This window comes from Limanda limanda, chromosome 8, assembly GCF_963576545.1.
Source record: "Limanda limanda chromosome 8, fLimLim1.1, whole genome shotgun sequence".
Lineage (NCBI taxonomy): Eukaryota > Metazoa > Chordata > Actinopteri > Pleuronectiformes > Pleuronectidae > Limanda > Limanda limanda.
In genome coordinates this window covers 25,967,428-25,984,071 of record NC_083643.1, presented here as the reverse complement: position 1 = coordinate 25,984,071, position 16,644 = coordinate 25,967,428, and the positions used below count along the sequence as shown (strand labels likewise).

At 38.3% G+C, this 16,644-nt stretch overlaps 1 protein-coding gene across 1 annotated transcript in view; it reads left to right on the top strand.

The window, feature by feature from the left end:
* Positions 1 to 15,384, top strand: part of LOC133009748 (chemokine-like protein TAFA-5) — a 38,273-nt gene extending 22,889 nt beyond the window's left edge. The window contains exons 2-4 of the mRNA XM_061077282.1: positions 4,743 to 4,892; positions 15,127 to 15,254; positions 15,325 to 15,384. Of these exons, the coding sequence (XP_060933265.1) occupies positions 4,743 to 4,892; positions 15,127 to 15,254; positions 15,325 to 15,384 (338 nt within the window). The remainder of the gene's footprint in view (positions 1 to 4,742; positions 4,893 to 15,126; positions 15,255 to 15,324) is intronic.
* The last annotated feature ends 1,260 nt before the right edge of the window (positions 15,385 to 16,644 follow it).

The following is a 16,644-nucleotide window of genomic DNA, read 5'->3' as shown; positions in this document are numbered from 1 at the left end:
ACAGGTGGAAAGTGAATGGAATAAGGTTCCCCAGGCTAGCCAAGTTAGCACGGAGCTACCTGTGTATCACGGCGACGTCAGTCCTCTCAGAGCGAGTTGTTTCAGCAGCTGGACTGACGGTCACCAGGCTGCGTTCGTGTCTGTCCCCAGAGCATGTTTACATGTCATCTTTCTCAACACAAATCAGTAGGCTGGTGCTGAAGTTGTATGTGAGTTACTAGTTATTTTTATGAAGCTTTCTCGACTCGGTGCCTTGTTTGATAGTTTTGAGTTACATGTGGCAAAACCTGTCAGACCTAAGTATTATATATTTGTGGTTAAGTTATTGTTTAACATGATTGTTTTTTATATTATTAGTAGGGCTGGGAAACGATTAAAAGTTTCAATCGCGATTAATCGCATGATTTCCCTGATTAATCACGATAAATCGCATTTGTATACGCAAAATCCAATAATGAATTAAAAAGTAGTGTATAGCGCAATTTTATTTTCAATGTTCTGCCATATGAACCAAAGTGCCATAACATTTGTTGTGCAAACACTTTTAACATCAGCATTTAATACAGTAGCAGTTAAATAAAATATTCAGTGTAAATCTCAACTTAACAATGTTATCAAAGCAAATACAAAGTTAAAGCTCAATGCCACTGCCAGGGCATTAATGTTATCCTCTTCGTTATGAAAAATGTATACTCCTCCCTGCGTCTAACATAGTCTGCCGAAGCCTCGCTCCGCTCGCTGTTTCGTTGAGTGATTTGCTGATATCAACTGTGTGTTTTGCATTCAGGTGATATTTTAGACTGGAAGTGCTCCGGTGATAAGAAAATTCACCTTGGCAGTGGCTACAAATAACTTTGGTTCTGTCGACTCCGCTGTCTGGAAGAACTTTAAAATGAAAATGGCCATGTAAAAGCTCCGTAGCCTTATCCATGGTTGTTTATCCGCCAATTATTTTCTTTTTTCCGGTTCCGCAGCAGTCAGCAACAGACTTTCACAAAATAAAAGCCTGACTTTCACAATAAAACAATAAATAATCAAACCTGAGTTAATGCGAGATAAAATAATTAGTTGAGTTAAATAAGTGATGAGTTAACTCGTAATTAACTAGTTAACTTGCACAGCCCTAATTATTAGTGTTTAGTAGCACCGGCTTCTGGCTGTCGGCTCCGCTGCTTGAGATTACGGCAGCGCATATTTTGTTCATCTAGTAATAAAGATCTGAATGAGGAAACACGCTTTGTTTTTTTTATTTTCACTGCATTTTAATATAGCCTATAAATAGTGCATTTTTGAAAATAAAAATATTAATGATTAATCGAAAATTCGTCATTAATTCTCCCGAAGATCGATTAAGACAATTTAATCGAATGCCCATCCCTACAACAAACCTCTATGTGATTGTATGTATACTCTCAAAAGGCGAAGTAGCCCACCACTTTTATCTTGCCAGTCATATCACACCTTGACGTGCTCTATTCGCATCAATCTCCTTTTTGTTAAGATCTTGTTGGACAAGACAAACTTCCCTTACAGGTAATTGCCTGCTGGAAAAGGGTTCACTTTATGACCAAAACAACCAACTACCCAATCAGAGGCTGATGTTGAACTGTTAGTGTGTGCTTCTTAGAAAAGACTCGTCTTTAAACACCCGCTGTTGTTGTTGTTGATGAGGATTTCTCTGACCCTGCTGACCCCCGTCTCACAGAACTGATCCCTCTCTTTTCTCTTCTCTGAGGTTCTGGTTGTTGTCGGCCCAGTCATCTGTGGAGAGGGAACAGTCCATGGCTCTATTGATGACAGTTAATTAGTATGCAGGGGGGGCTTTTGCAGTCACTACAGCAATCAGATACCCCGCCCCCCCCTCCAAAGACACATATACTAAAACCAGAGGCTTTGATTTGTCCCCTCTGATTCACCCAAATTGTATCCCCCCCACCAGTCTCTGGCTTGGCTGAATTTAGTGAAGATTTTAATAATTTATTGTCAAAATTTCACAAATACAGCCACAAATACAACTTCCACTATTTAAACTGTTTTATCTGAATTATTAGCCATGAAGCTTAACTCTACTGCATGTTTTTCATAAATGATTTAACTCAATTCTAATATTTATATTTGTACTGGACTATACAGCAAAGTTGTTATCCAACAATGATAATTCTACTCTTAGAGACTCTAGGAACTAAAGCCTGCATTTAAAGGTTAGAGTGATCTATTGGGATAATAGGGTGCTATGAGCTCTTTAATATATGATGAAGATCTCTCTGTAATTTATTGTGAGTTTACAGGGAGCCAATGCAGATAAGCTAAGATAGGAGTACTTGTACTGAGTACTTGTGCTGCAGTATTTTGTATTAACTGGAGGTTTTTCACTGACTTAGTGGGACATCCTGGTAATAAAGAATTACAGAAATCTAATCTGGGTTAGCTATTGCACAGTTGGAAGAAGGCCAGTCACCTATTTTATGCGTCTCAAATGACAAGACCTGGTCGAACGTAAATGTAAGGTTTCTCACAGTAGAACATTCCTGAAGTTTAACTAAGTGAGAAAAGAAAAAAAGAAGGTAAAGGAGGGGGAGGAAGACGATGACTGAAAACAACAATTAAATGGTAAATCGTTTTGTATTTATATAGTGCTTTTCTAGTCTTGATGACCACTCAAAGCGCTTTACAGTACAGTTTTTTACATTCACCCATTCACATACACATTCATACAGTGCATCTATTCGCAGCACTTTGTTATTCTATGAGGGGCCATTCAGGGTTCAGCATCTTGCCCAAGGACACTTCAGCATGCAGATGGGTCAGACTGGGGATCGAACTGCCGACCTTCAGGTTGGAGGATGACCGCTCTACCCCTCAGCCAAAAAAAAATTAAGTCCATGTTTGTGTATATATGCCCAAGAGAGACAAAAGCTCCCTCTAAAACCACAGATGACAACCAACCAGTGCATTGTTCTCCACCTACCACAATTACAATTTAACCTCCAAAGAGAAGAATTTACAACATTCTTAACAAAGTTCTTTCATTTACTGATGTTATTCAACTGTAAACAAAAGTTTTTTTGACGACCCCCAAAATGTCAAAAATTGGCTCACGGTTCAGACATACAATAGAATGGTTGCCAAGCAAACAAATGAGAATTTAACAAAGCAAAGAATTACAAAATGAAACCCAAGATGCTAATTAAGTCAGTGAAATTCAGTAATGTAATGCAGTGCATGAATGAGTGGAAGATATAACCTGTTGAATCAACATAACACACAAAAGCCAGGAGCACATGTGGGAGCTGAGAGAGAGTGAAGGAGATTGAGCCTGCCAGTTAAAGAGGTTTGAGATCAGCAGCCCAGGTGAACTTCATCTTCCTGACGACCTCCCCTCTGCTGCCACTTCCTGAAAGGGAAAGAGCACAACCAAGCCAAACAGAATAGGAGCAGGGGGAATGGTAAATGGTAAATGGATTTGTATTTATATAGCGCTTTTCTAGTCTGATGAAGACCACTCAAAGCGCTTTACAGTACAGTTTCACATTCACCCATTCACACACACATTCATACAGTGCATCTACTTACAGCACTTTTTATTCTATGGGGGGACACTTCGGCATGCAGATGGTTCAGACTGGGGATCGAACCGCCGACCTTCAGGTTGGAGGACGACCACTCTACCCCTCAGCCACAGCCGAGAAAAGTATTTCATTGTCATGACAAAGAAATGTTGTGATTGTGATGATTCATTTTCTAGCTGCCTGGGTCCTTGACATTGTTACAAAAATCCCCAGGAAGGTTTAATTGTGATTTGAAAATGTTTTTACAATTTTATAGTTTAAAGGGTCATTGAAGAGGATTCAGATGTTCTCAATTTCGGTTGTAGAGATTCCAAAGGGTTTTAGAGTCGACATGGTTGATGATTACGTTGGTGCTTGGATTCATACGTCATCATAGGGCTGGGCAATTAACCTGAAAATGTATCGAAACTAAAATGTATAACCTCTCACCGACTTAATTTTGCTAATGTTGGTTAATTTGGTTTAGTCTCTCCCCAATGCATGCATTCATGAACTGTCAGGTTTCTGCTACGTTCCGTTCCATATCACCCTGCCCTATGTCCTCCCTCCTCACTCCCCCTCTGACCTGTGCTCACTTTACACGTCAACAAAAATCACTAATCAGATGTTATTAGGGCAGGTACAGTACTTGAAGTTTACTTTGTGTTTGTTTGATTCACTCTAGAGTTTATAAAACACGTATTTCCACAGATTGAAAAAAAGTCCAACATTTTGCCAGCAGACACGCACACAAAAACATACGAAAAATGTAATTGTTCATTAATCGTAATTGAGGTAAAAGTTTGGAATAATCGTGATATTGACTTGAAGTCATGTGGCCCAGCCCTACTACATCAGCAGGATAGTACCCTCGATTAGGAGGGACAATGACTTGCTGTCAAAGCATTTAAAAGAAGATCACCTGTGAGATACACCTCCATTCTTGTATTTATCTTCTTACCACTCAGTGGTTTCATACAGTCACACAAAGCATCTCAACTTGCATCAGCTTATGAGCAAGACCCTTAAACAACGAACAAGTGCACAATCAGAAATTCTGTCGCTATTTGTTAACTTTCAAACCGAAGGTATTAAAAGTGAAGTAAACAGTAACAGCAATGTAAATTGAAACATTGTGTCTGTGTGTCATGGAATGTATTACATTTACATGATTAACCTTCTTGCGTCCCTCAGGTCAGCTGGCGGCGGGGACCTGTGAGATTGTTACTCTGGACAGGGACAGCAGCCAACCAAGGAGGACCATTGCACGACAGACGGCCCGCTGCGCCTGCAGGAAGGGGCAGATCGCCGGGACGACACGAGCCAGACCGGCCTGTGTCGAGGGTAAGACGCTCAACGCCCTCTAACGGCTATAACTGATTTTTAACTTGACGCAGATGTAAAATATCCGGCAAGGGAATGGCAACCGTAAAGTATACAAGGGCAGGCAGAAAGTTACCTAAAGGAAATGAAAAGTGCGAGAGTGTCATAGTAAAACAGGAAGTGACATATAACATGAAACAGGAAGTACTGTGTGTGTGTTTGTGTGTGTGCGTGTGACAATTTTATTGATTAGGTTTCAGTGTCAAGGTGTTTTTTGCCTTTTGAATGTGATAGACCTCTTGAAGGAATTTCTTCAACTTTTGATCAGTTGTCACTTGGACTCAAAGATAAAGCGATTATTTTTAGTTGTCAAAGTTAAATGTTATAGTGACCTTTATATGAATCTGGAACAAAAGTATGTAGAAAGGCATACAACTGCAGTTATTCTAGTTATTCCTGCCCCTGTCTTGCTATATATATATCTTGCTATATATACATATATATATATATACAGCATACAAGTGCTTGTTCCACAGTTTCTGATTCTTTACATGTTTACAAAGACCAGCTGGATTGTTTCTCCACCAGGGGTTAACTATGAGGTGCACAAGGAGAGTAAAGGGAGCAGTTGTGGGGGAGATTTGAGGTGTAACTGCAGAAATAACTGAAGCTAGTTAGTTCCTTTGTCCCACATATTAACACAGAATGCACCAAAGTTGGTACCCAGTTCACTTGACTCCTGAGAGTCAGACACACAAGCAGCCAAAACACACTACAGATCTTACCAGAGAATTCCCACATTTTGAAGTTATTCTTTGTGTTGGAGTTTTATATGTGTGTAAAATTCAAACAACAACTACAAATAGCTAATACTGTATGGGTATTATTCTGTTTCAAAACTGACAGAATGAGTACCTACTTAATGAACGTTGAGCAAGGAAAAGGAAATGCTCTATAACATACATTAACAGGAACTGTTTCGTGGCAGTGCATATAGTTTTTTGAAGGTGTTCAGAGTACCAGTCAGTAGCTTTTTTCTTCAAATAAGTTAGAACAAGAATGTATGCGCATTCTTTTCCGAGGCTAAAGGTCATCTCACAGCTTAGGGCAAACTTTATTTTTGTGAAGGAAATAAACATCTCCTCCATATCTCTTTATCTGGACCTTGAGGTTCAGAAAGCCACAGCCCAGATGGGAACAGCCCAATGTTTCATTGCATTTCATCACCAGCTGTCTCTCACTTTCCCCTTCTTATTCTGTCTCTGTTTCTGCCATCTGGAGAAGATGTAAACAGCTGGAGGGACTGGGTCTACTCTGCAGGGATTTACAGGCACTCCTGGTGATCTTCAGAGACTGTCAACAGTTGTTTGGCTGAGTTCAAGATCCTCTGGAGTCCACCCTCCTGCTGTCTCTTCAATAAAGCTTCACTTGAGAGATTTGGGCTGAGTGAGATTTGACCAAGATATTTTCAAATAATCAGCATCAAAACTGTATCTTGTTTATTGGAGAGCTTTGAGCTCCAGCGTAACACTGATGGATTGGTGTCTGGCTTGTTTTATAACAACATATTGCACATCAATACAAATGTGGTGGAATTTTGATTTGAAATTTTGATTTGGTGTTATGATTTTTTTTTTAGAGCTTTTGTCTTAGAATTGCAAAACTTGGGGCTTGTAAGATTTATTTCCAAGACAAATCTTTAAAAAAGTTCTTCAATACAGCCCTAGGAATACGTCTGTTTATAATTTTTGATTTCCATGTAAGATTGCACAAAACTTGTGCAATAGGAAAAATGTTTCCTAACTATTTCCTCTCTAGCTTACAAATGGTTTGGTCTTAAAACATAATGCAACCATCAAAAAACCCACTATGAATAAGATAGGTGCGGAAAATTATAATGAGCTTGCTAGCCTATGTCAGCATAAAAAAACATTTTTTAGTCTTGATGGCACATTTCCAGTTTTGCTGTAAACCCATTGACACACACATACATGCAATGCATCTATATGCAAGACTTTATCTATCCCACTTCAGTCCCACACTGCAGTTATGGGAAATACGGGGGTCAGTATCTTTCCCAATGACACTTCAGCATGCAGAATGGGGAGCCTGGTAATTCGGTAATCGCTGATTTCTGTAGATGAACTGCTCTATCTTCAGAGCAACAACAACATACAGGTTAAATATTGTTTTGTTAAATTGAATCAGTTGAAGTTGTAGTGTGGTTGGATCCGAACAGATTAAAAGTTGTGGTTGGATCCGAACAGGTTAAAGCTGTTGGATTTGAACAGGTTCAAGTTTGTGTGGTTGGATATGAACAGGTTAAAAGTTGTGTTTTTTGAGCATTCAGAACAGTTTGAATACTCTCTGCTGCTTTAGGATGATATTTTCTACAGCATACTTAGCTGGAAAACATGGCTAATTACGATGACCTGTTTTCTGAGCTAAGAGACTCAACAGCAGCATCCTGTTTTATATTTCCCTACAGTCTAAAACCTTCTTAAACTCTAGGTGACCTATAGTTTAGATTATAGAAAGCTGTTTGGTTTGTCTTCTTGGTTGAAAGAAATTACATTTTCTTTGGATCCGTCTTCCAGCTCCACGAGTGCTGATGGAATCTAAATTCCATCAGCAGCTTCTGGTCAACCACTGCGTTGCAATGATGAAACGTTAAGGTACACCGTACAACTAAAAACATGTGGACACCTGAACATTCCAGCCATGCAGGATAGTTGGCACTTGTATTTAAAATATAGTGAAACTTACATCAGAGTGGATGGAATATGTACTTTCTAGGGTATTTGGAGCAAACTTTGGCTTTCATCTGTGTCTCAGTGTGACCTTTACAGAGCTGCATGTTGGTATGAATGTCAGTTTGGGTTAGCTGTTACAATCTGCTGGAACACAAACTCTAAAGTCCGTGGAAGGTTTCAGGGTGGAACACAAAACTATAGTGTCACAAGGCCAAAATTAACAAAACAACTTCATGCACCCACATCACATGAACTGTACACAGAGGTGAAAAAACTTGTCAAATTATTTATTTGTATCGTAAAAAAGCTTATTTCACAGAAATTACCTGGATTATTTTACTTTTGGTATATTTTTTTCAAATTAAATATTAATGCAATAAAAAATACATTAAACAACTTCAAAAAACAACAAAATAAAGGTTTTAATTAATATAACTAGAACTTTTTTTTAAAGGATTATTCAATCACTCAATCACATTGAATTCTACGTAAAAACAGAACACAAAAACACATTCTTACATTGCTGAACATTATTATAAGGTTTTAAAGTTAGTTTGGCAATTGTTGCTGTCAGACATTTTTTCCAGAATTTTACGGTTTGTTTCATAGTACATGTAATAGTACAAATAAAAGCTGTGCAGTTTTTAGTGAGAAAACATGGTTAAAAAGTTAAACCACTCATTATGCTGAATGGCAACTGTTACAATATTATACTTTTGGAAAAATTATAAAGACATGTGGCTTGCATGTTACACATAAATCTGCAGTTTTTTTTTCTATTCCCAGTAATTCTATAAATAGTAAAGAAAAATGCACATCAACATCTGGAAACCGAGGGTAGAATTGTTTTGTTTGGTCCGACCAACAGCCAGGTAACAATCAGCAATGCTCTGAATGTTTTGCTTGAAAATGAGTACAACATATGATCGGTTTTCAATGTAACTAATAGATAATTTGACTGATCAGTGAACTCTACAATTATTTTAGCAAAATGGAAGAAGTTGGTGGAGATGATTCTAAATTTATCTGCTTTAAATATTGTCAGCTAGTTTAATTAATATAAATGTATATTTTACAGTCATTAGTCAAAATTACATTTCCATTATTACATATTAATGCATGTCACCTCCTGTCACTTAAATATATACATATATTTATGTGTTTGTGTCCTTTTCTTTTTTTGGCGAGTCAAGTTTTATTTTACTTAAAAAATATTAAAATTAAAGTGTGCAGTCGGTGCAAAGCTACAGTCACAGTTTAGAAATGATGAAATGAAACTAAGATTTCAGCAGCAGATATAGTGAGTCTGGATCTTAATGACCTTTCCTTCGTTTCTGAGCGCTGCATGTTGGTATTTATGTCAGTTTGTATCGGAGGAGCTCGCTAGCTTTGTATTATGCGGCTCTGCTTCCTGAAACCCACCAGCAGAGCTCTGACTGCCAAACTCAGTTGTGCGCTCACTTTCAGGCTGGAATACCTTACGACAGTCTGAGTGTTTGCTCCTGTGCACAGGTCCCGCTCTGTATAGGGTTAATCCCAGCATGCATCACAGGGAGGCTGCATCGTCCAGAGGAACCATTTAAAACTAGCATGTTAGCAGATGTTTCTTATACACATCTTCTGCTCCTGACACAGCTGTGGAGTAAAAAAAGACAGTTATAACCTGCTGCTGTTTTACTCCGGACATTAATATTATCAGACTGAAAGCATTGAATCAAAAAGGCCACAAGGCTGTGAGGCAGTGTGGGGAAACAAACAGATGAGACTATGTCGACTGTTGAGAATGACTTCTGACATCAGAAGAGAGGGGACAAAAAAACTGTTCAAGGATAAAAAGTTTGTATGATGAATTTAAAGCGCGTACATTTGAGAAGGCGCGGACATCATAATCATAATAATTCAGAGATTACATTATAGATCATATAATTAAGACCATCTAATTTGTAGGTTGATTGTTTAATCAAGTGATCTGTCTTTGCACATTTTTTGACAATTTATGATTATGAGATATGTAAAAAAAAGACTTATAACTTTGGCTATATTTATAGCCAACTGTGAAACAGATCTGTATATACTTAAGATTCTATGAAGGCTATTTGTGAGTTAAAACAATAATTATATTTAAATCATAGTCTTTCTTTGTACCTCTGAGAAAATGTAGAAAACAAAGTGAAATAAAGGTGAATGTAAAAAAAACCTGATAAGGACAAAAAAAAGAGGGAAAAAATGAATGAAGGAAAGATTTAAAAGTTAATCAAATGAGATGATTCTCTTTTCCCCTCGGAGGCGTACAAAACATGTTGAGTATTAATGGGTTCTGTGTCCACTTCTTGTTCAGACTGTAGGACTATTTTTATTTTTTCCCTTTCTTCCATCTGTATTTTCTTTGCCTCATTTCTTTTCATTCCTCTCCTTCCTCTCTGTTCATCTGGTCCTCTGGGGACAAAACAGCGTCCCTCCTTCTGGACGCTGTCTTTGATGAATGAAGCGATTACAAAATGGCCTCCTCTCTTTTTGGATAAATGAACTGTGCTGAGCGGCGGCGGACGGATCTAAGTTTTGGTCGTTCATTAATCAGCGTGGTGATGCAGCACTCGCAGGTGTTCAGGTGTTCACTGGTACCTGAGATTAATCCACTGCGTCTCCATTACACACTGTTTGCTAATGTGAAAGCCTCTTTTCTGTTTCTGACTGTTTTCTATAATTAACACCTCAAAACACCTTCATCCATCCTGTGATCTTATTGGCCAGAAGACCTGCATGTTAGGGGCAGTTAAGAATAACTATATGCTATATTTCTTAGATAAAAAACAACTAAATTCTAGAATTACAAAACAACCTCTTCAAACAGACTGTTGGCCCCTGTTGGGTGGATTTATGAATCATGACTGCTCTTATTGCCAAAAACATTATCTTAATAATGTATATATATATATATATATGTTTGTCTGTTTATCCTGTTCATCAGGGGTACACCTGTATTTTGGAGATTGTGTCCATTAATCACATTAGATAATACTGCTGGACCAGAAAAAAATAATCTTATGTATCAAAACTGATTGTGACCTTGGATTTTGGGCTGCTCAGTTATATCAGTGTGATTTTTTTCCAGGCCCTAGTTGGCTACTTTTATCAGATCCACTCTGTGTTTTGTTTTTCTCTCTGAGTTACTGTGTTAAGTCTTCATGATGATTTAAGGAAACAGCCGCATTTACAGCCTCGCTGTGAGGCGTCTGATAAAACACTGAGATACTGCTGAGGTAATGGAGTTGTTATGGAGGGAAGCGCCAGGTTTGGCCACTCAATCCTGTGATGCACTGGGATAATGACAGAGAAAGATAAATCAACAAATGATGCGGCTGCTGTCGGCTTCCATCCTCGCCTCAGGTGATTACATGTTGTCCCCTCAATAAACAGGGCAGTGCTGTTTCTCACCACCCAGTTCTTTGAAAACTCCAACATGTCTCAGGGGGAACTTGAGGAGGTACAGTGCTGTGCTGCGGAGTCACAGGAAGAAAGGTGGTGAAATGTTTGCGTAAACCACCTTTAAAAACCGAACCTGACAATTACAAGAACATGAAACACATACAGGAACATTATTCCAACTAGTCCTGTGCCCCTTCTAAACCTGCCTGCTTGTATTTTTCTGTGTACAGGGCAACTTCAGAATATTTCCCCGTCAGTTATATACTTAACATACTGTCACTTTTTATTGTTTGTGTGCTGGATGTTGTGTGCAGCGCTTTTTTATAAAGAGACTATGGTGCAGAGTGAAGTTATACAACTTTGTGTTCACCCTTCCTGGTTTGTTTGTAATGAGGATTTTATAATCAATGTTTCCAAAGAATATTCAACTGAATTTGCTTAATTATTGTTCACCAATGTGGCAATTGTATATACATATATGTAATTCAGCTTAATTGATAAAGCACTGCAGCAACAAAACATGTTGTGCCTTGACTTTGAAAACAAATTGGTAAAGAGGAAGTGATGCTACGAATGTTGCTGCTATGATGGAGATCAGACACCCATGAATGTAGGTGTCAGTCTTCTATGGTGAAATAGAAGAACTGTCATTTGTTTGACATAGTTGCCGACCACTGCTGTCTTTTTAGCAAGGACATAGGAGAAGACACATTCAACTCGGTCAGCAGACTGAAGCCCAACTGTTTGGCCTGTACTGACTGCTACAGAGCACTAGTCTCTCTCATCTCCCAAAACTCGCCATCGTGGCTGAACCAGGACAGGTCCAGAATAGATGCTGTATCAGTGGGCAGTTCAACCATAAACAAGTTTGTACCAGCCCGCTTTGCTTTCCTGTTGTTCAGGGGTGTGTGTTCCAGGACTGGGATTATCAAGCTCAATTCCCCACTGAGGCAGAGCAGTGCATTCCACTCTGTTACACCTATGTTTCAGTTTCTGTCTTCACCTACCTTGCCCAATGCAATACCATAGTTTTCTTTTGCAAGGTTGAGTTTCCACATTTACTCCAGTTGTTCCATCTTCCACCATTTCCCTTACATAGCAAGCAATTAAGTTAGCAACATGACCTCCAGGTCCGGTTAACATTATCATGTTCAACAGGGGATCGTGGTTGTTGAGTGTGTGTGCAAAGCTAGCATTAATATATTTCCTAGACATATATCTGAACTTCACACACATACATAATGCTGATATCCATCTCATTACTACTCCTTTTGCACAACATTTATGTCATTTAATTTTAACTGTTAAACTAAATTCTAAAAATAACTCTGAATTAATTAAGGAGCAGCAGAAGGGTTTTCTTGTTCCAGAGCATTTCTTTTTCTCCATCTCAGTAAAGGTGTGAGGCAGTTGGAGAATTTAATTAAGTGTCATGGCTGAGAGGAGCTCCTGTTGTTCAATAGGAAATTGGTTTGATAATTGGGGGCTAAAAGGCTATCACAATCATACTAGTGTCGGCTGCTCCAAAGGGAGAACTGATTACCTGGTTATGTATCAGAGGCCCGAGCAGACTTTAATTTTCTTCATTCTTCCCCAGGCTGAGCTCGTAGAGTGTAATTCAGTGCAGGGAATGAGGGCAATGTTGGTTTGATGGCAGTGACTGGGTCAGGAAAGTATCGAACAGCAGGGAACCCTCTTCTATCTGACTGAGTGTGTGTGTGAGTCTGTGGTGAACTTCTTCAGAGGATACCTGCTGTTCTCACCATTTTATTCATAAGGTTGTCATGTCATTTCATTTTATATTGCAGTACATTATATTTATATATTACTATGGTATTTGATAACTGTGTTGCATTGTTTCACATCATGTTACATTATGTCACATTACTATGTGATACAAAATGTCATGCTACATGGTGTGTGGGTTACTAATGTTAATGTACCTTAAGACAAGATAATGCCATGTTTTGACATGATGTTGCATGACATGACTTTAACCTGATGTTACATTACTTTGCGTTAGTCTACCTTGCATTGTGTTACGTTGCGTTGTATTACTTTTTATCACATTACCTCAAGTAGTCACGTTGGCTGGTGACCTGTCAAACTCCCTAGACTACGGCTTAGCTTTGATGCAGAAGCATGAATTGGTCTGTATACTGTATTACTATGCACTACGTCACATTACATTACCTTATGTCGCACGTTTCATTGCATCTTGTTTTGTCATGGTATGTTTTTCATGCTTTATATGTAAAGGCTAACATTCACTTTTAAATCAAACTTGAAAAACCAGATCATTTAAAAACCCAAGGCATATATCTCCTCCTGCAGTGTTTATACAAAAAACAAATTTGAATGGCATGCACATTGTTTATACATTGTGAGTTATACAATGCATTAGACCTTAAACGCATGTTTAGTATTTTTGAGCTAATTCTGTACAGTGAGGGCAACGAGTTTTCACTTGAGAATAGTGTATACAGAAGAATCCTAACAGCCAGCACACTGATGACATACATTCTGTATATATTCTACTCAGGGAATGTGTCTTTAATTTTTTAGCCTAGTTTGATATTTCCTCCTCTCATCTCTCCTCTCATTAATCAGGTTCATCTCCATCTGATCTCCCTCATATGTTTTTCCCTCTGGGCACAGAGGCCGTATTTGATTAGATGCACACACTGTTGACTGCTGACAGATATTTGTTTGATATTCTTCTGCTGAGGCATTGACAGTTTTTTTGCTTTGTAGTGTTGTACAATAATGATCCAGAGGGACAGTGACGTGTGCTTGATCATTGTGACATTTGACCCTTCTTCAGTGCTGTTTGTTTTTTTATGTTAATCATCTGGGGAAGAATTCTTGAAAGGGAAAATCCACAAATGTTCTATATTTACAAATGGTCACAATGAGAAATGGAGAGCATGACTTACACACTGCAGGTGTGAACATAGAGAGGTGTTGTCAGTAAAGGAGGGTCTCCACCATCAGGGGTCTACGTCATCGAGCTGTATGGTGGGACATGCGTAGACTGTTTTGGGAGTTTGACTAATAACAGGGATGGAAAATTGGGATATCCGAGAACATCCTCAGATTCTTTTCATTTATTTTCATCGTCTTATACACACTCATCCTCCTCTTCATCCTCGCCTGCTCTCCCTCTGTGGGCCAATTGGGGAGCCACAATATGCAAATGTAGTTGTGAGAATGTCCTATTTATTTATAAATAGCTGAGCTTTTGATGAGGAGGAGGTGTGTACAGTAAACAGGATCATGCCTCTGCTGTTGGACTGAGTTTGGTTTTAAGAATGTTTTTAAGTTTATTTAAAATAATTTAGTTTGAAAATTGACATTATTAAAAATATGTAGTATAAGCTGTAACATAAAAGGAAAACAGTTTTCCTCCAAGTTTAATTTGAAGAAAAAAGTACATATTTCTACAATAACGTTTTTAAATGACAACATATTTAAGTAAAAAGATAATTGATCTGTTAGAATACAATTCTAATTTAAAGACAAACACATATCACGGTGAGAGTTAAGTTGTTATCTGAAAATAAAATGTAATAATATAAATTAAATTGGCAATTTTACAACAAAAATTTTTACAAGACAGAAGTTAAGAAAACAAGAATCAGGTTAAACATTTTTAGGGTAAATTCATTTTTCTATCTCATGATAATTATTGTGAATGTGTCTGTATGTAGGTGTATACATTTACTATTATGCACAAACCATATTGGATGTTAAGGTGGGATAACAATGTGTACACAGGAATAAAGCTGTTAATGTAAGGAAAACAATATGAGATATAATGTTTACAGCACAAGAGAAGAACTGGCTAATTTCTTGTTCAAACTCTTCAACTCTCTTATTCACTCTCTATGTCATTTACCCGCTGTTGCCTGATTAAAGTGTAAAAACAGTCACATTGAAGACAAAACCATCAAATAGTTTGTGATAAAGTCTGAGGACAGTCAGGGCCACATTGACAGGTTTGTAAAAATGAAAACGAAAATAGAAAAGAAGATAATTAAAATGTTCTCGTCTGTCTTTCTCCCACTCCTCTTCAGTTCGTATTGTCAGGAGCAGACAGTGGTGTGAGATGAGTCCTTGTTTGGACGATGAAGGTTGTGATCTACTGGTCAATCAGTCGGGCTGGACCTGCACACAACCAGGAGGCCGAGTCAAGACCACCACGGTGAGAAGTGAACTGAACTTAACCTGATCCAGACTTATGCACTTGTGTCTTTCGTGTGACTGATGTTCAGCTGGTATATACCTTAGATTGGGTCCTGCCGTGTCCCAAAACTGGTGTGGGGTCATTGTGAAGAAGGCAGGTGTGAAGAGACTCATTTTTATCATCCACATTAAAGCCACAGATGCATATGTTTTCCTTCTTGTGTAATAAGACTATCAAGTCTCACACACGGTTTATAAAGGCTCTGTCGGACTGGGGCTGTCAAGCTGTCATAACATCCGATTTTCGCTGCATGATTATGATAATTCCTCACGGTAACAATATTTATAAATAATTTACATAAAACTACCAGTCAAATGTATCTTTAAAGTGACACTGCACACTGTTTTTTATATATAAACAATATATACAAATCTGAACATGGCTCATATCACCGCCCAGCATTTCTAAACTTCTTGGATCTTTCAGGGCCAATGCTAACGCAGAGTCAACCATTTGGGATATCACTGTTTCCTAACATTTATATTTTAGAAAAGTTAAATAAACCCTCAAATAAACAGGGGAGCCACCCCCATCCCCACCAAACTCAGTCATATTCAAATCTAAAATAAACCACCAAATCATCAACCATTCAGAGACATGCCTTATCCTCTCCTGCCCCTTCACTGTCTATCTCACACACGCACCATTTGAACCATCGGCTGAGACAGTTGTCTGGGCCAGTGGTTTGTGCGCTGCTGCACCACCGCACTCTTCAGACACGGTTAGCACCGGCTGTCTGAGCACCAGCTGCCTGTACCAGTGGTTCAAACAGCTCAGGACGACCATCAGGAAACTTAGGAGGGGAGAAGCCTCTACCTCATATGACATTTCTGTCCAAACGTGTGTGAGCTGCAACTGAAGTCGTGGCGCATAGGTAGACAGATAACTTAGCATTAGCAAACTATATTGCGAATGTGTGTGTGTGTGTGATTGTGGGTGTGTGGGTGAGTTCTCTAGGCATTTTTTGAATTTCTACGGCGAAACACTTTACACAAAACTTAGGGATGAAGTTATAATTGAACTTGATTTATTATATTTCATCTCGTTAAGCCAATGAATTAAACCTAACATTTTACAAAATGTTAACAAGCACTTTTTTGAACCATGTAGTTAGTTCATTCCAAAATTACAAATTATTTAAGAAGCACTTAATTATTTAAAGGATATTATCATAAGAGTATTATTAACATTTTTAGAAATATATATATATTTTTAAAATCACAAGTTTATCGCACCCGTAGTTGACACACAGTCATGATACTGTACATACAGGATGGCAAATGGTCCAAAAACAGGCGAAACTAGAGTTCGGAGCCCTTCATTCTTTATTTTTCTTCTGTCCTTAACT